This window comes from Saccostrea cucullata, unplaced genomic scaffold (genome assembly GCF_032062105.1).
Source record: "Saccostrea cucullata isolate Sc308-1 unplaced genomic scaffold, CSIRO_AGI_Scuc_v1 ctg40, whole genome shotgun sequence".
In the NCBI taxonomy this organism is placed as follows: domain Eukaryota; kingdom Metazoa; phylum Mollusca; class Bivalvia; order Ostreida; family Ostreidae; genus Saccostrea; species Saccostrea cuccullata.
Genome location: NW_026933337.1, coordinates 441,618 through 465,168, shown reverse-complemented (window position 1 = coordinate 465,168; position 23,551 = coordinate 441,618). Strand labels below are relative to the sequence as shown.

Below are 23,551 nucleotides of genomic sequence, written 5' to 3'. Positions count from 1 at the left end.
TGGTCACACCCGCCCTGTGTACCTTGTCATGATCGAGAGAGAACGAAAAAATCCGCCGGCAATTCGGTGTGAAAATAATGGTCTAACATTTTGCTTGAAAAACATCAGTCAACATTTGGGAGTCTATTTCTACTCTCTACTCACTAAAATATGCGTAGAGTCAGCAAGGATAACTTTTTCTAACAGAAATTAGGGATAAATAAAGATTAATAAGGAACAAATCACAATGTTAAATAGTATTTACTTACAAGGTTATTGTATTGTTCACTTATGATGACTTTAAAGGAGACTATTAATATTCTTGTGCCATCAACTTATTTGTCAAGAAATGACCTCATTTTAGAAATTGTTCATAAGTAACTTTTCATATCAGATGAGGGGCTTAATAAAAATAAAAACACAGTGTCTCCCATTTCCAATTTTAATTCAACCAACATCATAGAGTGCACCATGAATGCATGCAAATCACTGGATGAGAATATCATTATTATCATAACAGAGTTTTCATGAGATCATGTATCACTTTGTATCACTACATAGTTTGTATAAACATATAAAAATAAGAATTCGACATACATTTAATGTAAGTGTACCAGATTTACAGTTAGAAAATTCGTAAACATAGAAACAACGGTGTATTTCAGATCACATCAAGCTTGGAATTTATTTTCTGATGAAACAGACAGATAACGGTCATGTCAAATTATGTAGAGTTCCTAACAGGAATTATGTAGCTTATACAGAAGAGAATGTGTTGGTATGAAAAAGCATGAATTTACATTCGTATTGATTTTGTAGAGAGACACATATGGCCTGTATTATAAATTAAGGAAGAATGTCCCTCTACTCACTAAAATATGGGAAAAGTAAGCAAGGACCATCTTTTCTAACAGAAATTAGGAATACAATTCAAAATTCAAGCCAAGTATACCATGTTAGGTCAAGTTTGAGACAACTCACTTCATGAATTTATCTTCCTTAGCAGAAGAACATTCCTCCTTAAGCAAATAGCAGGGATCAGTAATTAATTTTTATATGTGTAAAGATATATTTAAGTGAAGAATATGATTAGAGTTGGGTACATTATTCATTTAAATTATTAAAAAAATGCTTTCAGAGTTGCACATTCGGAGACAAAACCCAAAAATATCATTGGATTACTAAGAACTTTTTTTTCTTAATATAAAGTAACAGTTATGCATTTGTTATCTTTACAAAACACATAATTCTCAAATCCTCAAAAAAAAGTTTTTGTCAAGTTGACAATTTTTTTCATATAAAAACTAAAAAAAAGCATTCATTAAATTCTAAAATTGTGAAAACAATAATGGATTTACTTCATCATACAAACAGTACTATTGGACACACATCCAGATGATGTTATAATTTAGGACTTGACCGATTTATCTCCCGGCTTGTCTTCTCTGTTGGGCCCCCCTCCCTGCCTGTCCGGCCCCTCTCTGGCCTGCACCTTGGCGCCGTGCTCCTCCTTGTCCTCTTCCTTGTTGCCCGGCACCTGCAAGTTGCGCGGCTCCTGGAAGTTGCCCAGCTCCACCCTGTTGCCCACCTCCTTGCTGCTGCTGTCGCTGTAAGAATGCAGCTTGCTGTGCAGCTTGTCGTCTTGCCATCTCCATGATGTTTTGCTGATTACGGATTCTGAGAGCTTCCTGTTCCCTCCTCATAGCCTCTGCTCTTTGTTGTATATGATCATAAACATGTTCGTAGGGTGTTTTATCGAGCTGTAAAACAAAGGTTATGCTTTTATTTATATCTCTATACACGTAAGAAGGGCATTTTTTCTCTCTGTAAAACAAACTGTTATTCATAATTTACTAGTTTTCTTATTTAAATGATTTTACATAAATTTGAATATTCATTAGACTCATTTGCATATTAAATATTCTCATCCTGATCAGCTTTAATAAAGTAATTTTAAACATTGTTGAATAGCCAGCACTGAAGAAAAGCTTTGCGAAAAATTATACTTACGTTTGAATTGAACTCTTGTTCATAGCACTCAAAAAAGCGTCGGAAACTGTGAAATAAAATGGTTCTTGTTATAATACTTGAAAAAAAGGCATTTTATTTTGACAACTTGAAGGTAGCTATAGGTTTAGACACCTCAGTGTTACTTGTTCTTTTAGCTCTTACCTAGGCAAATAATACTGGCATTTTATCGTCACATTTGTGGTTGGTATCGTTTTCATTTCTTCAAATTCTCCCATATTGTTTTTGACATACACTTTCATGTTAGGGTACATACAGGACGTTTCCAGTTTGTCACCGGTTGGTTGTCTTACAACTCTATAAAAACATAGTTCAAAAACATTGAAAAGTTTTGTATTTTGTGTACAGACTTAAACTTTCAGACGTAATTTTTCAAAAGAGAAGATCTTTTATTTTATGGGTTTTTTTTCTCGAGATAAAGCATTAATTTGCACCTTGCCCCAGGGGCTGAACAGAATACAGGAATTCCCTTGCTGGCGACTCGCATGACTTCCTTTGCACCAATAATACTCCTGAATCGCTGGTAGTCTTCTTCTAGCCCGGTGAAGTCTGGATTAAGAGTTGGTGATACATCTAATGGGGGCACCATGGCCTGATTTTGTGCTTGGGGTGGTTGATAGGGCGTGGCTGCTGTAAATGAGGCCTCCCATGGGGCCTCGTGCCAAGAACGTTCCGCAAAGCTGAAGAGACGAGGGGTAAGAAGCTGGAGAGTTGTGTTGATGTTCGGTAACTTACGGGTATCAATAGTAGCCATTGTGCCTGCAAAAAGTTTTGAAAAACATTAATGAAAATTTAACAAAACTTGATTTTTTGTTGTTTAACGTCCCTATCAAGAATTTTCCAATATGAAGATGCTACCACTTGTCATTTGAAATGGAAATTTATACCTATACTTGACGAATATGTCGATATTAAAATTGCATGGACAAAACATACTTCTAAATGTAAACAGTTGTGCATTATATTTGAATAATGTTACCGGTAAATGACTTCAAAATGATAAAATACTTTAAAATACTCACCATCAAAACTAGTTATGCCGTCAGCAAATGGATCACACAGTGTACTCGCAAGACAGCCATGCTTTGTGACTTCATTGGCTACTTGTTCTGGAGCTAAGTTAAGGTTGCAGCACCTGCTGTTCGGAACCCAAGCAAAAGCCTCGCGTAAGCTCACGTTTCTTGTGGCAACGCTATAATCCCCGGGAGCGTTGGGGTCAGGTTCGTAGGCAGTGTCGAATTTTGTCTTATGTGGTGGTGAGACCAAAACCTGAAAGAAAAGGTTTGTTTTAGACCGTGCGTTATTTTTTGGTCCTTGTTGTTGTTAATAAATATACAGTCGGGTTTGGAGACTCAAGAAAATTAAAATTAGTGTAAAAATTAAATTATCGATAAACCAAGCGTCCCGTCTCTATCATTCCATTTCCTTTCTTTAATTACTCTTCTTCTTTTACAGATATTATTTAATACCTTGTAGCCGTTGTTCTTTAGAAGTTGCGCACGATTAGCGTAGATCTCCATTCGCGAGTTTGGACCTGCTGGGGGATTGAATCTCATGTAGTCATCGTTAATGGCAAAAGCGCTGATATTGGGGTATCGCTTGGATTTGTCCATAATAGTCATTCTGGAAACAAACTCGTTGTCGGGAAAACCGGTGAAAAAGTCTACTGTTCCGCTGATATCAACGTTCTCCCTGGTAAATAGTGCTCCAAGTTGTGCCAGGAAGTCGGCTTTGATTGCTGTTAGCTTGGAACGAGCAGCTTGTAACTCTGTTGCATTTCTGGGAGCTATAGGGAAACAGTGTTTGGAGGTCATCATCTGCTCGGTGTTGAAGTCGGATCCAAAGTGCAACCTCGACAATGGTATACCGGCCTGTGAGTAAATTCTTTTTAAACTCTTTAATACATAGTTTACAAATTGCATGGTTTCCGGTCTGCATGGGTTAATGGCGGTGTCTTTTCCGGGATATCTTCCAGAGATTCTCAAATCCTCGTCTGTCGGGTCGAACAGACTAATCCCTTGTTTACCACTCTTGATGGCACCCTCCATTCCAACTACCATGGCACGTGCATTATCACCAACGTTGACAGATGGAACAATCATGACTCCGCGATCATCTGCGTATTCTATAAGATTTTTGAATTGTGTTGGGGTAAGGTAACCGTTTCCTAGTCCGCTTCCGTCTGGGTTTGAACCAAGCTGGGTGAAAAGACACATCTCCTCTTTGGGGTCATGGCATCGTTTTCCAGCAATCTATCAAAAAAAAAATCAATCAATTATACTTTACATAACATTATATATGTATTTCTACAGGTTTCAGTATGTCCGATCATGACATAGCATACGGCGGGTGTGACCCGGTCGACCAGGAAGTGTTTCCATGGCAACTGATACCACCTCTGATGTTTTATAGGTCCGTGTATGCTCTGCTTATACAAACTGTATTCTTTCAAAGGAATTTTCAACCTGAATATGTTCGTTATCTTCATTTCACATGGTAAGAAACACCTACAAGTTTACGCTTGCTGTTTCTCACATCGTTCTACTTTATCGCTCTTGAAATTTTTTTTATCATATTTCTGTACATTAAAGTAAAGATTTTCAATACCTGTGCAGCTCCAAGACCCATGTCCAATCGGAGTCCATGGTTGTTCCAAAGCTGCAAGTACAGGCGGTTGAGTTTGTATAAAGCCATCAAATCTATGACCTTTTTTATTTCTGCTGGCTGGTAGAAGTTGGAAGCTATGTCCAGGTGTAATGCTCTTTCAGGGAATCTTGGACCATCCCTAATAATCTGTTCGGGGACCTCTCGCCAAGCCTGCTGGGAAATGAAGGTATGGATACCATTGATTACACCTTTAGGAGATGCACCGTTGATTTCAATTTTATTAGGTGTTATCTTCAACTCGTAAGCTTCATCGGTAACAGGTCCGTAGACCTGGGTTGGGAAATAAGATGCCGGTTTCAGATTAAGCTCTATCGTTTTGGGGTTGGCTGGGGCTGCAGTTGCTGTCTTTATCTTGGTTTGGGCTAAAGTTGAAAAAAAAAATCATGCAAAAGTTTATCGATGTTAAAGTAGATCTCCGACATGCGTAGTCTAAATTAATGAAAATGAGGCAAACACACAATAGTGAATATTTACTTACATGCTAGATAGTCTCTTGCCGTATCTAGGGTAGGATCTGTGGCTGCGATCTTCCAGCCTCCTTTTGCTGCCGTGACGTCAATTAGATTGACCGGTTGGTTAACTGTCTGTTCTCTAGGTTTTGGTGTGACGTCATACAGGACTCCGCTCATAAAAGGTACATAGGCGTTCTGTCTATCTTGTGGTTCCTTGGGTACACTCTGTAAATCATCTGTTCTACGTAACTGGTTAAGGGGGGTTTTAAAGTCACCCACATAGTCAAGGTTTACAGTATCTGGAAGCACCTCGATATTATTTGCGTTATCTCTTACATACCAGTTTCGGAAAGAGTCATACCTGCTCACAGTAAATGGTTGGAAATATAAAGTAATGTTCTTGGATTCTTTTGGCTGAAGACCAGCACCGACGGCTTTAAATTCATACATACAGCCATGAAGGAAATTTACATCATATCCCTCAATTATCAAAGGTCCCCCATAAGGTGCTGCCTCATATTTGGCTAAATCCTCCTGGTAGCTTACAGGGAACAGGAAATTGTCATGACAAAAGAACAAAGAGTACCCTGTTTCTGGCAATGCCGTGTTTCCAGTATTAGTTAAAGTTAATTCAGCCACGGAATGGGGTGCCCTACCCACCATGGCAAAGTTCGTACGAACAGCATATTTTATATCCAAATCTCTGGCAATTGTTTTCGCTACTGTAAAACAGAAAAAAAACAAATATATTAACATTTAAGTTTTATGTAAAAAAAAAAAAAACAACAACAACAACAACAACAAACAAAGAATTTATTCACTTTGTGTTAAGTTCTAGAATTACTGTGTCATTTCTAACAAAAAAAAAATATGAAGAATTTTACAAGCCAAAAATTTCTTGTATTGCTTTCTTAACAAGGCTTAACAACGTAGAACAGTATATAAAACGAAATTCTGGTATACTTCGACGAAATCAGAAAAGGATATAAATACAGGACATTTCTATACACCGGCAAAAAACACGTGTAACGGAGAGTTCGACCTCTTGTCTGCTCCGTAAGACAAGGCAACGAAAAAACCATTACACGGGGCAGCCAATCGTAACGAGACCATTACACGCGTACATTTCCTTGATTTATATGGTATATTTAATAGATTACGGTCCTTTTAGGTTGTCCATCCCAAGGGTTCTTATAATTATTAGGCCACTTAAAACAATCACAGAAAGTCTACTTATTATTACAAATAAAGTATGTTCATAGTATTTTTTTGTCGCCGAATAAAAGCATTTAGTAGCGAGAAACCATCACGTATGTCATTACTTTATAGTAATTTTTAGATGGATTAAATTAAAATCATTAAAAAATACATAGGATTCAATATAATTCAAAAGCTCATATTTTATACTGTTGGAATTTGATTTACTTAAAATGCCTAATTTGTTTTGTAAATTTAAGTGGTGTATCTAGCATATGGCATCAAATTAACCGATTTTAAAGTGATTGAAACTTAGAAATGTAAGACAGGTTGCAAGGAAATTCGAATTGTTTCAATTGTAAATTGGTTGTTCTTTTGATAAGAGATATTATCTTTTTAGTTAATGAATTTTTCAAGTTATTTTTAATTGAAGTTTTCAAGCATGATATAATCTAATTTTTAAAATTGTCACTTCAATTGAAGAAAATTCCATCCTCATATTCTATTTACATGTATATTCAAAGAAAAAAAGAAGAAAAGTGTTATGGGGGAGAAGTATGAAATAAAAAAAAATAAATTAAAAAAATGCAATCCAAGCAGAAATCGTGATAACCATGATATAAATTAAATTTAACATATGTTTTATGATATATGTACTTATATTGTAAATATGCTTATAATATTGTTGTAGTTATGTAAACTATGGAAAACCACTTACCCTGCGAGTGAGCATATTGAAAACAGAGAATTATCCCAACCAACCCTCCTACAGATAATTTCCACATCTCTTGTTCAAGTCTTTCAAGTAAAGAAAGAGGCAAAGACAACGTTTTAAATAGACATTGTTCAGTGGGCCCTTTTAAGGGAGATTTTTACTAACACATATAAAAACAAAAGAATAGGTAAAACCTATTTTGCTCAACAGTCATTGATGTACAACTGCGTCACAACTAGACCGCGTACGCTAATTCGTAAATCATTTCGTACGACTTCATTAATGAATAGGTAGTATCCCCGTGGTGAGCCTCTCATTGCTATAAATATTCCCCTTACGTCTTTTGACGTACAAATGACAAATTGCAATTAAGGTAATGAATTGTTTTGAACACGCTGATTGGAGTCGCTTCTTCGCTCTTACGCCAAAATGCGTTGAACTTTTGACTTATACTTGGCAAAATAAAAGACCTATTACGTATTATTAATTTATTGATAAATCTGAATGATTAGTTTTGCGAAATTGACCATTTCAAATCGAAGCGTAGCTCTAGAATTATTGTTTTATTCAATAATACGATTTCAGTTGAGATTTATTACTACATGATGTATAGTATTTACGTATATTAAATATTTATTATATAATATAAATCATATGTATACATTATGATAAATAAAAATGCATTTATAAATGAATTATTTAAATAAATTAAATATAATTCTATTAATCAGTCTTATGAATTTCACCCGTAACTTGGTTTTTTAATTTCATGCAATATCAACCTTTAGAAGTTCTCAATATCTATTGTTCCTATCTTAATTAAAGGAAATTTTCGACTTATCCCATTTTGTACCTATGTCTTTTCTCCTAAAAATTTTAACGTTCTAATTTTCTGCACATTACACTAAATTGCTTATATATAGAAGTACTATTATATGACTGAAATATGAGGTAAAGTATATCATAAGAAGGTAAGAGGTTTTATTCCCCCTCCCAAGTTAATTATATATCAAACAAAACAAAATCAAAACACACACACACACCCTCTCTCACACACACACACAAACAAACAAACAAAAAGCAAAAACATTGCAATAAAATCATTTCAAGAATTAGAGAGCGGGTTTTTTTTTATCAGCAGCAGTTTTTTAAAAAAAGTTTTGTTAAGGTACCCTAAATTATATGTATGTATTCAAGATTTACCACTGCTTCTCTTTGTAGAGAACATTGTAAACTTAAATTTTCTTATTGAATTGTCAATTAACTATTGTTAATTTCTATTCTTATGTCAAAGCGATATATCCCGGTGACCTTGAAGTAAAAGATACCACAGAGTCTGACACATCTGTTTCACATTTGGGTCTTTTCGTTAATGGTTATCTAACAACAAAGCTTTATGATAAACGTGATGACTTTGTTTCAAAAGTCAACTTCCCAAGCTTATGCGGCAATGTGCCTTTGTCACCTGCATAGGGAGTTTATATCTCTCAATTGATTCGATACGGAAGAGCATGTTCTACGCATAAACAATTTCCAAACGTGATAAGTTATTGACAAACAAGTTGTTGAAGCAAGAATATCAGCAGTCTCGTTCAAAGTCTTCATTTCGTAAGTTCTATGGTCTATACAATGACCTTGCCAGCAAATACAATTCATCATTGAGTCAAATGCTGACTGCGTTTTTTCATACTGATTGTTAGGCCATTATTAACACACCGAGTTCTCCACAGATTTTTTCGCCCGGTATTTTCCGATCATGACAATGAGCACATGGCGGATGTGGCCGGTCGGCAGGGGATGCTCACTCCTCTATGGCACTTGAACCCACCCCTGAGGCTTTTGAGGTCCGTGTTTGCTCTGCTCCAATTTGTGCTTTTAATGGCTTTTGAGCTCGAATACTGTTCGCTATCTTCATACATTTCATTGAAAGTAATATTAAATAAATACTTTTCAAATGACGAAAGCCCCATACGACATCTTTTCTGCCTTCCATTTGAATGAATGAATTGGTAAACTTCAAAATTCGATTCATCACCCTAACATGTACTTTTGAAAAAAAAGGGCATAAACTGAAAAATCTTGTGTTTTGGTAAAGATGATTAAGAGTTTAATAAACACTTTCAACTTTGTCAAATATAAATTTGTGGATACATGTATACACAGCTTAAAATAATATTTCAAAGCAATCTTATCATAAAAGATATTTTGATTACTATCATGAAATATAGGAAAATAACGAACAGTATTCAAGCTCAAAAGTCCATTTAACAATACAAAATAGGAACAGAGCAAACACGGGCCTCCGAAACATCAGAGGTAGGATCATGATCAGTTGCCAACCTTTGATGTTTGAGAACAAGTAACATTACATCATGCAATAATTTTGATACATCAGGTCTAGAATTTTAGGATTGTATTTAATACTTTGTGTGCCCCTTTGAAGACCTTTGGCAAATTTTGCAGATTAAGTGTAATTCATAGTCACATGAAGCAATTCATAGTCACATGAAACATTCCGTTTCAGGGAAATGTCATTTTTCTAAATATCAAATACACGGAACTTGTCAATTTCTATGTCTTTTTATGAAATAGTTCTAGCAAAAGATTGAAATCAATCTAACTTTGAAGCTTTGGTGATCATTTTCCTAGATATTACTAGGAGGCGAACACCCTATTTTTTGGCGGGAGAGCGGGGAATCAGAAAGCCAAGTCAATGGAAATTGTGCCCCTCAAAAAGGTAGAAGGAGGGGGCTCATTTATATTAATTGTACTGTCATAGTAACAGGATTTTGCACATAATTTAAAATGCAGTGTTATGTTAAAGGATTTTCATTTATTTAACATGAAAAATATTCATTTGGTACTAGTATCCCCATTGACTTTTAAAAGTGAAATACATTAGTTTGTTTAATTACATTTTAAAGAATTATTTACTTTAATGCTGACTTTAAATGAGATTGTTGAAATCCTTGTAACAACAATTTATCAGCAAGCAGCGTTGACAGACGTAAGGTAATGGTGGAATATCACTACACAACGAAGTCGTCTCGTTTGTCATACAATTTACATTTTTATTGTAAATTGACCTTTATCGTCTATAGTCATTGAAACACCCAAATTTGAAACAAGATGTGGCCTACTCGGTGGTGTCTTAAATTTATTTCAAGTTCACTGGGAAATATCGAGTCGACATACAAGTACAAATAAAAATATCTACATGTATTATTAATTGATGAAACATTGTCGATACATCTGAATGTCGAATTAAAGGCTAAAGCTAGAATTTTCTCTTCTCATGTAGAAAATTTTAAATAAAATCTGATTGATATGAATATAAAACATGTTATCTTTTTAAGGAAGCACAATTCGTTCCCATCGAAATTCAGTTTGTTGTTAAGTTGGTCTCCGGAGACAACATAAATATTGTCAAATAGGAGCTCCGGCATCATTTTAATGTCATCTTTAGAATAATTGTGGTTTTTAAGGTATCAGATGTACAATTTAATAAAAAAAAAAAATGATGCATGTAATAATAATCCCATATACTCATATAATAGGTGTAGGTACATGTATATAGTTTCTTAAAAAAGCATTTTTCCCGCCAAATTACTATCGAGAATTAACTCTAGCATTTGAAATATGATACAGGAAAACCTAATATTTTCTAGTGATGTCCAAAATCTGTACAATATAATTGATATTTGGTAAAATGTGATTGATGATAATAATAAACAATACAATTTTGATATAGCTAATTTTATCTTTCTCAGTTATATCTTAAGAACAATCTAAGAAGAAATTTATGAAGATAACGAACAATTTTCAAGCTCAAAAGTCCATTAAACAATACAAAATAGGAGCAGAGCAAAGATGGACCCATTGTGTGTTCCTTGTTATGATCGAGAAATAACAGAAAAATCCTTCCACAATTCAGTGATTGAATAATGGCCACACAGCTGGTATGAAAAAAATGTCAGTCAGCATTTGACTCAATGATAAATTGTATTTGCTGACAAGGTCATGGTATCCACCATAGAACTTACGGCATGATGAACTTAAACGAAACCGCTGATATTCTTGTTTCATCAAATTGTTTGTCAATGATACCTCGTTTGAGAAATTGTACGTACGTAGGACATGCTCTTGTGTATCAAATCAATTGAGAGATGTAAACCCCGTATGCAGGTGATGAAGGTACATTGCTGCATAAGTAAAGGAAACTGACGATTGAAAGTTATTACTTGCATGTTGTTACCGTTGTTAATTGACAATACGTCGTCGATATTTCTAAATGTCGAGATGAAGGCCACTCAATTGTCTTTTTCTTTTCACGTATAAGGTTTTGGACAAATTCTGCTTCAATTGAATACAAAAATAGACCTCTTAATAACGGGGCGCAATTGGTTCCCATGGGAGTTCCCAATAGATTGTTGGAAAACCATATAGTTATTGTCAATCAGAAACTCAAGCATCAAAAAAATTAAATTGCGAAAGTTTCATAATAATTGATATCTTTAAATTTCAACTGTTAAGCATACAAAAATTTGAGTATGCGCTGTATGGTTATTAAAATATTATATGGTGACACACTATAAGGCCAATTGCGCTTTACATATATTTTGTTTGTAAACACCTTCACCATAATAATAACTGCTTCCTCTGAAGAATTAAAATACAATATCTTATCATACTTAATTTTAGGAGAAAATATCGGAACGGTGATTCAAATCACGCTAAAAATGCATGAATTAATCTACACGTGTATATGTAAAAAGTTTAAGATGAGGGGTTGTTATGAATGCATGTGATTTTAAAATGGATTCAGGTAGGCGCCAATATCACATCCCTGTACGATTTATAGGCATTTGAAACAACTCGTCTTTCTTTTGTGATAAATCAAAATTTCAATTTCACTCTGGGCGGTTGATTAATTACTTGCACAATTAAATAACCTTCTTACCATTTTTATTTTTTTATTTTTTTTTTATTCTGCGTATGTGTACGTGTGCCAGACATTGCAGTGTTTTGTGCTAACTATAAATCAAAGATCGTCACCTTTAGATGTTCTCGAAATTCACTTATAATACATCTATCAAGGTGTAGCATTTTTGTACTCTTTGGGAAGATATTCACAGATATATATATTAAGAAGAGATCTGGAAAGTTTGTAACAAAAATGCAAAAAAAAAACAAGTAAACTCAGGAAATGCATTCATGATTTATTACGCCTTACACAAAAATTTACATAATGATCCTCGTGATTGCGAAAAAAAATAGTTCTAGAAATGTCAGTTTCTTTACATCTTAGGTCCTAATTAGTTTTCTTTTTTTTAAGTCCTCTTCCATAAAATGAAAAGATGTACAAAATTACCAGATGAAAATGATACAAGATTAAGAAAACCATTTTATTTGAGCTAATTCACCAGTACGGTTGACCTCGAAAACCTTTAGCATCAGTATACGTATAAGTAATTAAGTGAAACTTTTGATCCAAAGCAGATAAATCTTGGTTTCAACGTCACAAAATAAACTCAGCATCTTCCTAGTTCCAGCAAGTCGTCTAGATCCAAGTTTCATTACTACGCCGTTAGCGTGCTTGAGACATATTCTTTCGTGAAACGTTAGTTTTCCAAATTTTGCTGAAAATTTTCAGAGCACAAATGGAGTGAATTGGAATAGCAAATATATGGTTTCTAAACTGCTTCGTGAATCCACAGTAGACGAGGAAATTTATGGAAAAATTTAGATAGAACAGCAAATCCAGTAAATGGGTCACTGCCATTTCTTTCTGAGTAACTACGTACCCCTCCTGTACAAGAGACCTAACCTGAGATTGAAGTTTGTTTACATGCTGGGGTAAATTTAGAAAAAAGAAAACAACGAAAATTGCAATTAGCATGTTCCGGAGTTTTCTGTATGCACAGAGTGCCTGACTGCTTGACCTCGTTCTGAGAATCTTCCGCGAGTTGCAATTTTCAAATGAGTTCTTCTCCGGATTTTGGTCGTTTTGATTTAAGCATTTATCATCGATCTTCTTGTACACAATTTTTGTCCCAACAGTTGGACTTGCCCCTTTAGCGAATTGTAATTGTACGATAGTTTCTTTCTTGTTATCATTTATGGTTGCCCAAAGTATTCGTGACGTCATAACAAACATCATCACCATAGGTACAACTGATGTCAACAGAGAATCAATGAATGAAATAATCAAGACAATATGGGCACTACTTTCTACGCAGATTGATTTTCCATGTTCGATTTTATACACTTCCACTGTCCATAAATTGTGTACATACAGTACCATAGCAAATACCGTTAAACAGAATATAACAAACTTTGCAAGGTTTCGGTTCAGTAAACGTAAAGTTCGAGTTGAAAGATAGAATGTTAGCATGTACATTTCGAGTGTGAGTATGTTTACAATCCAAACTGACAAAAAACTGAAAACGAAGGTTAAATACACAAGTGATTGGCACACAAATGGACGATCAAAAACGGCGACGTTCAAAGTGTCAATCCAAAGCATCAAGACACAAAGGAGAAACCCTGAGTCAGAAATAGCGAGGACTGCCAGATAAAGAGAGGAAGACATCTTCTTCAGTTTGGTGGTGGTGAAGACGAGCGCAGAAATGATGTTACCGATAAGCCCGAAAAGAACAATGACCGGAAGTAGAATTCGATGTAATGTAACGGCTAACTTCATTGGTTCTTCAGTGTTATTCTCAGGGTCCAAGAGTGTCCATTGAAAATGGCCTGACTTGTTTCCAGAATTATCCATGTTTGATGACAATTTCTGATGTTCAAAAGTATTGCTTGTCCTTAAGGTTCTTGTTCTGAAATTGTTCTGCAGAGTTTCAGCATCCGACAAGCTCTAGTCTACCAAGACCCACATACCGTCAAAAAGCATAGAAGATTAAGTTACACCCGCATAAACCTTTAACATGTCAAACTGCGGATCAGCAATCTTAGATTCCTCTATCTGGGAAAAATATCTTTTTAAAATCAATTGATACATGCAATTATGTTATGAGTGGGTGTGCAAAGAAAAATAGAAGTTCCTCAACTTAAGCAATAGATGAAGGACGTAATAAGTATTAAATTTCTAGACCAATTCCAAGTGTATTTTTCCTGCAGACTATGCAATAAATTTACATTAAATGCTGTAATTTCATTTTGAATGCATGCCTTTGTAAAATATTTTACAAATATGATTCCAGAAATGTTGTTTACATATTATATATGAGATCACTATTGGTGAATCGGTGTGCTTGCATTGGTTTTCGTCTTCTCCAACCTAATGGAGGTTCAAGTCAATAAAAAATTAATATAATTTCTTCAAACATTCTTATTTGAATACTTTCTCACATATCTCCATAAAAATCCCATATATTCACATGTAGTTACATTAACATCTGGATAAAAAGAGGCAATTAACATTATTCATTTCTCCTATATTATGATGGCATATTAACATAAAACGGACATTTATTATTATACCGACACTTTATGAACAGTTAATTAGAATTAATTATTAGACATCGAAGCTGAATAAAAATGTAATTAAAAGCGTAAGGCTTATCTCTAGATTGAAAATAAAATCAATATTTCAAATCAGTGAATTTCATTCAAATGAAAAAATTACCACATTCAATCAATTGGTACTTAGTAAACTTCCAAGTTTAGAAAAGTTTAATTAGAATTAGGGAAAAATAACAAAGTAACAAATTACACAATGATTAAATGCAGATTTTCAATTAAGGACTGATATGAAATATGTGGAGATAACGAACAGTATGCAAGCTCAAAAGTCCATTAAACAATACAAAATAGGAGCAGAGCAAACACCCCTGACGGACCTTCAAAACATCAGAGGTGGGATCAGGTTCCAGGGAAGGTTGAGCATCTCCTGCATACCGGTCACACCCGCCGTTTGCCCCTTGTCATGGTCGGGAAATAACGGAAAAATCCGTTGTCAATTCAGTGTGTAAATAATGGACCAACAATTAGTATGAAAAATATCAGTCAGCATTGACTCAATGATAAATTGTATTTGCTGACAAGATCATTGTATCGACCATAAAACTCAAAAAATGATGACTCTGAACAAGACTGTTGATATTCTTGTTTCATCAACTTGTTTGTCAGTAATTTACCTCGTTTTAAAAATTGTACATATATACGTAGAACATGCTCTTGAGTATCGAATCAACCGAGAGATTTAAACCCCGTAATGCAGGTGATGAAGGTATATTGCTGTACAAGTAAGGGAAACTGACGATTGAAAAATTAAAGTCATCACATTTATCATGATAGCGCTTGGTTGTTAGATTGCTATTAACGTTTTTTTCAAAACACAATTTTGTGGCTCTAGGATTGAAAAGCTTTAATTTTAGGAAGAAAGTGGTTCTCTTTTCAAACTTCAATAGGAAATGGTCATGTTTCCGTTGCTACAACTTGATTATTTCTACAATTTCAGAAGAGTTTGTTCCAGTAGGGATTTCGGAATAACACATTTTTAAGTTAGGGAAAAATGGTAGATGTTCAGTGTAATTCAAAACGCAGGATGTTAACCCTAATCGTATATCTTGAAGAAGAAGAAGAGGAAACAAATTAAAATCGAACAATATCAAATATTATATTAAATCAAAAACGGAGAGTAAGTACTATATTTTTACGCGTAACTTTAATTTGGCAATAATGGGGTCAACATCCTGTCTCGAACAGGCTGACAATAGCCGGTGCAATTGTTCTTTGAGCAATAAGCCAGGCAAAAAAAAAGGTGAAGATTACGAACAGTGATAGACCTAAAAAAAAATCTATAAACAGAACAAATATGTGAAATGGGAAAACTTATCGCCCTTTTTATTTGCTTTATTCCTGAATGATGTAGAATCTTTTTTAATTGCACATAACAATATTGGTGTCTCAACAATATCAAATGAGATTGAAAAAAAACTTGGTGTTTTGCTAAAAATGCTGATTATTTTGTATGCAGATGATACAGTTTTACTATCGGAATCACCCGAAGATTTACAGAATCAATTGCACAGTTTTTTTTATTGTATTGTGAAAAATGGAAGCTAGAAGTTAATATAAAAAAAACAAAAATAATGATTTTTTCAAAGGGACGTATACCACATAAAGTTTTTTATTACAATAACAAAGAAATTGAAATTGTTAAACATTTCAAATATATATGAATTATATTCTCAACAACAGGCTCATATATTAAGACAAAACAATGTGCTACTGAAAGAGCAACGAAGGCTATGCATGGTATTTTGAAAAAAGGTAACCAATTACATCTCGCTATATATGACCATTGTATTTGTTCGACAAGATTGTAATTCCAATATTATTGTATGGTTGTGAAGTGTGGGGTTATGGCAATGTTGAAATGGTAGAAAGAGTACATTTAAAATTTTGTAAAATGCTTTTTCATTTAAAACCAAGTACTCCAAATTTTATGATCTATGGTGAATTAGGTAGAGTACCTTTAATTATACATATCAAAACAAGAATTATTGCATACTGATCAAAAATTTTACATGGAAAACAATCAAAATATTGTTTTTTAATGTATAAATTACTTCGTGCAAAATTTGATAATGGACATGAATCTAAATGATTAAAGAATTTGAAATCAATTTTAGACAATTGTGGATATAGTAATATTTGGAATCAGAATCAATTATTTAATAAAACTTGGCTTATTAAAAGTTTGAAACAAAAATTACTAGATCAGTTTCAACAAAATTGGAATTCAACCTGTAATGATTCTTCAAAAGGTGTGACATATAATCTATTTACAAATTTACACTTTGGATGTCAATTTTATGTAGATAGCCGGTTAAATAATTATAAAAAAACAAATTTTAGCTAGATTTAGAACAGCAAACCATAAATTACCCATTGAAACAGGAAGATGGGAAGGTATTGAAAGAATTAATAGAATATGTCTTTTATGTAAAAATGATCTTGGTGACGAATTCCACTACATGTATATTCTATGCTGTGAAATGTTAAAAGATGAAAGAAAATTGTATATTCCGAAATATTATTTTATAAGACCAAATATTATCAAATTTAATGAATTGTTTTCTTCCAAAAATGTTGGACTATTGAGTAAACTTTGTTCTTTATTAAAATTGTACACGAGAGAGTCAAACCTCCAGGTTAACATCAATGTAAACAATTATTATATGGAAATACTTGATTATAAAAATATATGTTATGCTCATATGTATATATGTTAAATAATATGTATTGATGTCTATGTTGTTAAATAACAACCAAAGAGATATTAATAAACTGGAAACTGGTAAAACTGGAAATTCCAGAGGTGGGATCAGGTGTCTCAGAGGAGTAAGCATCCCTATTGGCCAGTCGAGTTATAAATAAAGAAATGATTGTGTATTTGATAGTTTTATGATGAACATTTTTTGGTGAAAGATAAAATAAAAACATTGAAAAGCGTGTTTGTCTGTTCTTTTATTGAAGAAAAATTTTGTAGCAATTAAAAATTTCTACTCAATCAATAAAATGCAAGTTATTTTACATTTCAATCAAGCTATAAAAATGTAACTTTCTTGATTAAGCTTGAACAAGGGAATTCGATCAAACAATCTATGTATCAAAAAGGCTAAATGCTATCATTCTTGTTTTTTCTTACACAACAAACTGTCTGAACTTTTTGTCATGTCAGATGTAAATTGCGATGCATGTTGGTTTGATGAATCGCTTAATTCTCTAAAAGATAAATGTTAAGCAATTCGGTCTTCTAGAAAGTCGATTCCTGCTCAGGGATGATTACATAAATAATCTCTGTACGTTGTTGCATGTAAAATAAATGGATTTAGTGGGCCCTTTTGACAGTCCATCATTGAGAAAACTCTGATATAACAATGTAAGCTGTTTTCTGTTCAAAACCTAATTGTTCATTTTTAACAAGGAAATTTAAGATAATTACAATGCGTCTCATGTTTACAACCATAAACTTATTTGTCTTTTTTGAAATTAAACATCTCTTTTGTTTTGCGATTTGAATATTTATTTGGATCATAATTAATGTCTAATGTACAACATTTAAGGTGTGGACAATTTATTTTTTTTAAAATACATATGTACTGTGGTTTCTTTAAATGTTATTTGTAGACTCGATTAATTGTCTTTCTGTTCTTAAAACACGAATAACGATGAAGAGTAGCGAAAAATCTTGACAAAATTGAAGTTTTATATTGTTTTGTTGATGTATTTTTTTTTTCAAATAACGTTTTTTTCTAATCATTTTGCTTAGATCTCTGCAAAACTAAAAGTGCACACTTGCTTTTCTTTTCAATTCTACCATTTCATATATAAGTAATAGTTGGTAAACGTTATAAATCATGGAGTATAAGAAACGCTAGACAATGATAAATGCATTGAAAAGACATTGTGGTTAATCTGGTCAAATCTTTGCCCACAATTTAGTCAGTCGCGGTGCGAAACAAACTTTTTAAGAAACCGTATCTTCTCTTCAATAAAGGCAAAGAAAAACTTCATTGTCCGAATATCAACCACAAATGTTTATATTTTACAACAATTTTCAGTCTTTGTTTATTGTATCAGCCACAAATGTTTATATTTTCAAAAATATAAACTGATTATACAACGTACCATAATTTTTACAAAAAATAATAAAATGTGAATCAATTGACCTAGATATGAAATACTAGTACCTATCCTCCATCAATTGCCCTTCTGTGATAAACTATAAGCATTATGAGGTACATGTAAGGGCCGGGAAAGATTCATGGACCATAGAACTCATCAAAGACAATTTACGTTGCTCTTTCATGCAAATGATATACAATAAATCTCACTGCATCTACACACATACACATAAGCATATTTCTATTAAAGTTCAAACAAACTCTGGTGCTCTGTAAGGTTGATTTGCAAATTATGCCATTATTTTGCTTACTTAACATTTTACATTCTGTATGGGTATATTTTACTTCAAAGATCTTGAATGAGCCTCTGTCCTTTCGTATACAGTTTTTTTTAAAAGATATATATTATTTTGATCATATGTTGTATAATTTTTTGCCAAAACATATTGATCAATTTTGCCCGTAATTTTTCCTCTGAAATATTGTTTTACACCGTTTCCATACCAATGCATGTATACTTGTACTGTTTTCCCTGCTATAATGAATTAGAGAAAGACGTTTACTCGCTATCTTACTCGTCCTATCTCGTCCTATCTTGGACAAATGAAATGATTCTTCGTTTGAACAAACTTTGGTCCACAATATTCGAATTAATCAAATGTGGTTGAAACAATGAAAGTGACTCAAAAGTATGGTGGCATATTTCTACCCCCTACTTGCAAGATAAATTGTGTTAATATGCAACATCATTATGTAGACATGCAACATACATGTATTTATATCAACATGCAGGTTAGTTATGTTGACATGCAAGTTACCAACTTATAAGAAAATGTAATTTAAATATGGTTAAATTTACTATCTAACGCTCGTATCTGACATTGTAGTTGCAAGATGCAAGATAATTATGTAGACATGCGACTTACTTATGCCAACATGCAAGATAGTTATGTAGACATGCGACTTATTTATGTCAACATGCAAGATAATTATGTCAACATGCAACTTATTTATGTCAACCTGCAAGATAATTATGTAGACATGCAACTTATTTATGTCAACATGCAAGATAATTATGTCAACATGCGACTTATTTATGTCAACATGCAAGATAATTATGTTAACATGCAAGATATGTATGTTGATATGCAACTTATTATCTTGCATGTTGACATAAATATCTTTTATGTAAAAATATAACTCGCATGTTCACATAAATACCAGGGTAAGTCGCATGTTGACATAAATAAGTAGCATGTGAACATAATTATCTTGCATGTGAACATATATATCTTGCATGTGAACATTAATATCTTGCATGTCTACATAATTATCTCGCATGTTAATATAATTATCTTGCATGTGAACATAAATATCTTGCATGTCTACATAATTATCTTGCATGTCAACAGAAGTAACCCGCATCTTATCATATTTATATTGCATCTTGCATCTACGATGTCAGATACGAGCGTCAGTACGGGATTTTACCCATTTTAAAATCATATTCTCTTAAAAGATTTGTAACTTGCATGTCAACATAATTATCTTGCATGCGGACATAATTTTCTTGCATGTTTACATAATTTATCTTGCATGTAGGGGGCAGAAATATGCAACCATACAAAAGTAGAAGAAAATGCTTTTGATAAGATGGAGATGAATTTACCAAGTCTAAATGACCTTAAAGTATGGACAAGTCTCAAGCATGGTTTCCAGCAATCCTTCTAAAAAGGCCATTTAAAATACAACTGAAAACAGAAATGGGATCAGGTGCCATGAAGGAGTAAGCACCCCTAATGGACAAAGATATAGGCAGAGATAAACAATTAAACCAAACAAATACTATCTGCCCGATCTTTTTATTTGGGTCAGAATCAGAACTGAATAAGTCAATCTGTTAGTGCATTTAGAAAAATTATTGAAATGAGAATTTACGCACGTTGCATACAATATGACTGACTAAAATAGTAGGCCATAGAAAAAACTTATTGGTGATTCAATATTTATTTTCAGTAAAATAAGTATTTAAAATCTAATTGCCTCATGTGACTTAATTAATACCGTCATTTCTATTTATGTAAGAATAAAATCACCGTCTTATTTGATAATTTGATGCCATTTTGTCTATATTTGCAGACACACCTGTATTGATTGACAATAGATAAAAATAAATCTGTCTGTGGATAATTTAAATATGACTAATTACGTAACTTTTAACCACAACCTACTAAATCAAAAATTCATGAAGGTTTTTTTTTATTGTGACACTACACACGCATGTTAATGACATTCAACAAATTGAGACAACAAACTTTTATAACTCCGTACTTAATTGTAATTGATATGTTTTTTATGCAGTGTTATGAAAAGAAGTTTTCTATTACCGAATTGCTAGAATAAACAGATGTTACGTGTTAAGATAATCGCGTCATATAAACTGCTAATAATAGTCTGTGGTCTTCACACCACGAACGTACACAGTACACCTTGCACGTCATTCAACACCAAATCGGACGCATTTAACATGAATATAGAAGTGTTCCATGTCATGTTAAAACAATAATAAAGTCAAGATGATCGGGAAATGGGGGAGGCATATTAACATATTTATGTCATTTTGTTAATATAGGAAAATATTAATATAGAAATCATTGGAAAGCTTTTGAGGAAAAATAAGTCCTTTGCACAGATAAGTATTTATAATATTCTTTTCAAATAATTTTGAAATATATTTCAAGAAAATTTCAAGAAAAATTGTTGGTATGAATTAAAAGCTGCATGATTAATAATTTTTCTCTCTCCAAGGACATCTCGTTTTTTTTTATGTGCCTGGATCGAAAGATCCGAGGCGTATATTGATTTTGTCCTGTCTGTCTGTTTATCTGTTTGTCTGCAAACTTTAATCTTTGCCATAACTTTTGAAGCATGAATGGTTGAGACTTCATATTTACCAAATATACCAAGTATTGCATACTCCACGAATTAAGCTCTTTCAATTGACACCAAGGTCAATGACCTTGTGACCTTGACGGTGACCTATATGCAAAAAATAGTTTTTTTCTGCAAACTTTAACCTTCACCATAACTTTTGAACCATAAAAGATAAAGACTTCATATTTGGTATGCATACACCACTGATTAAGCTCTTTTAAATGACACCATGGTCAATGACCTTGTGACCTTGATTGTGATCTATACGCTAAATATAGCTTTTTTGTCAGCAAACTTTAACCCTCAGCATAACTTTTGAACGAAGAAAGATAGAGACTTAATATTTGGCATGTATACTCCACTAATTAAGCCCTTTCACATGACACCAAGGTCAATGACCTTGTGACCTTGACTGTGTCCTATATGCTAAAAATAGCTTTTTTGTACCTTCACCATAACTTTTGAACCATGAGAGATAGACACTTCATATTTGATATGCATACTTCACTAATCAAGTTCTTTCAAATGACACCAAGATCGATGACCTTGTGACCTTGTCTTTAACCTATATGCTAAAAATATGTTTTTTTAACTTTGTTACCGCCGGGCGCATAGTGTTTCACAAACACATTTTGTTTCGTCTGGTTTTAAGAAAAATTCACAATTTGCAAGAAGCTCAAGGTATTGAAAGCATTCGTCGACGATATTGCTTATACATACAACAAAGAGGGCAAAAATAATCATTCAACAGAACTAAATACAATTTTTTCTAAATGATTGGGCCTTCGCTCCATTGTTTAGAAAATAGTAAAAGTATGATAATGCATTTTTCTATAAACAGGAACAAAGAGCAAAAGCCCACAATATCTTAAAAGTACATTTTTCTACATTCAAGGGTCAAAACCGAGATCTGTGTGAGTTATGCGGCGTTGTAGTTGTGGCTTAGAAAATCTGATAATCAAAGGTACTAAGCATTCTCTTAGAAAGTGTTGATAATCAAAGTTTTAAAACTTGGTGAGCTTGAGATAAAAGGTACCACAGTCTGACACATCTGTTTCGTATTTGGATATTTTACTCGAAAAAGACGCTAATGGTAATATAACAACCAAGCTCTGTGATAAACGTGATGACTTTAATTTTTCTATCATCAACTTCCCTTAATTTTGCAGCAATATATACCTTCATCACCTGCATACGGAGTTTATATATCTCAGTTGATTCGATACGCAAGAGCATGCTCTACGTAAGGAAAATTTCTAAAACGAATTAAATTATTGACAAACTAGTTGATGAAATAAGAATATCAACAGTCTCGTTAAGAGTCATCATTTCGTAAGTTCTATGGTCGATACAATGACCTTGTCAGCAAATACAATTTATCATTGAGTCAAATGCTGACTGACTTTTGTTCATACTAATTGTTGGTCCATTATTTTAACACTGAATTGACGACGGATTTTTCCGTTATTTCCCGATTATGTCAAGGAGCACACGGCGGATGTGACCGGTCGGCAGTGGATGCTCACTTCTCCATGGCACTTGATCCCACCCCTGATGTTTTGGAGGTCTTTGTTTGCTCTGCTCCTATTTTGTGTTGTTTTATGGATTTTTGCTCTTGAATACTGTTCGTTATCTCCATATGTTTCATTGTATCCAAACTTCATGATAACTGAATTCCGTGTTTTTTAATCATTCGTCAATTTTTCCCGAGAGACTTTTCCGCAGAGAAGATTTTATTTTTCATAATTTGATCTCTTGAGCAATATTTAAATACTGGTGTCACATTAAAATCTTTAATGGAACACGCAAGTAATTTGTATTCACCTGTGGGGAGCCTCCATTTTTTTTTTGGTTTATAACTCTCAAATCACTGGACCTTTAAAATATTAATAAAATGTTCAGTTTGGACACGGCAGTCCAGATTTCCA

General features: G+C 33.3%; 2 protein-coding genes across 2 annotated transcripts; both read right to left on the bottom strand.

The window, feature by feature from the left end:
• Positions 1-407: 407 nt before the first annotated feature.
• LOC134238027 (putative beta-hexosaminidase) lies at positions 408-7,133 on the bottom strand. The gene is made up of 9 exons (XM_062720164.1): positions 7,042-7,133; positions 5,153-5,848; positions 4,615-5,036; positions 3,477-4,259; positions 3,030-3,276; positions 2,442-2,766; positions 2,152-2,304; positions 1,990-2,035; positions 408-1,739 (listed from the first exon to the last, which is right to left on the bottom strand). Exons 1-9 carry the CDS (start codon positions 7,106-7,108, stop codon positions 1,404-1,406), a joined length of 3,075 nt encoding a protein of 1,024 aa, XP_062576148.1. The 5' UTR covers positions 7,109-7,133; the 3' UTR covers positions 408-1,403.
• Positions 7,134-12,625: 5,492 nt separating this feature from the next.
• On the bottom strand, positions 12,626-13,925 carry LOC134238041 (uncharacterized). Its single transcript, XM_062720176.1, has one exon. It carries the CDS (start codon positions 13,814-13,816, stop codon positions 12,626-12,628), a length of 1,191 nt encoding a protein of 396 aa, XP_062576160.1. The 5' UTR covers positions 13,817-13,925.
• Between the last annotated feature and the right edge of the window lie 9,626 nt (positions 13,926-23,551).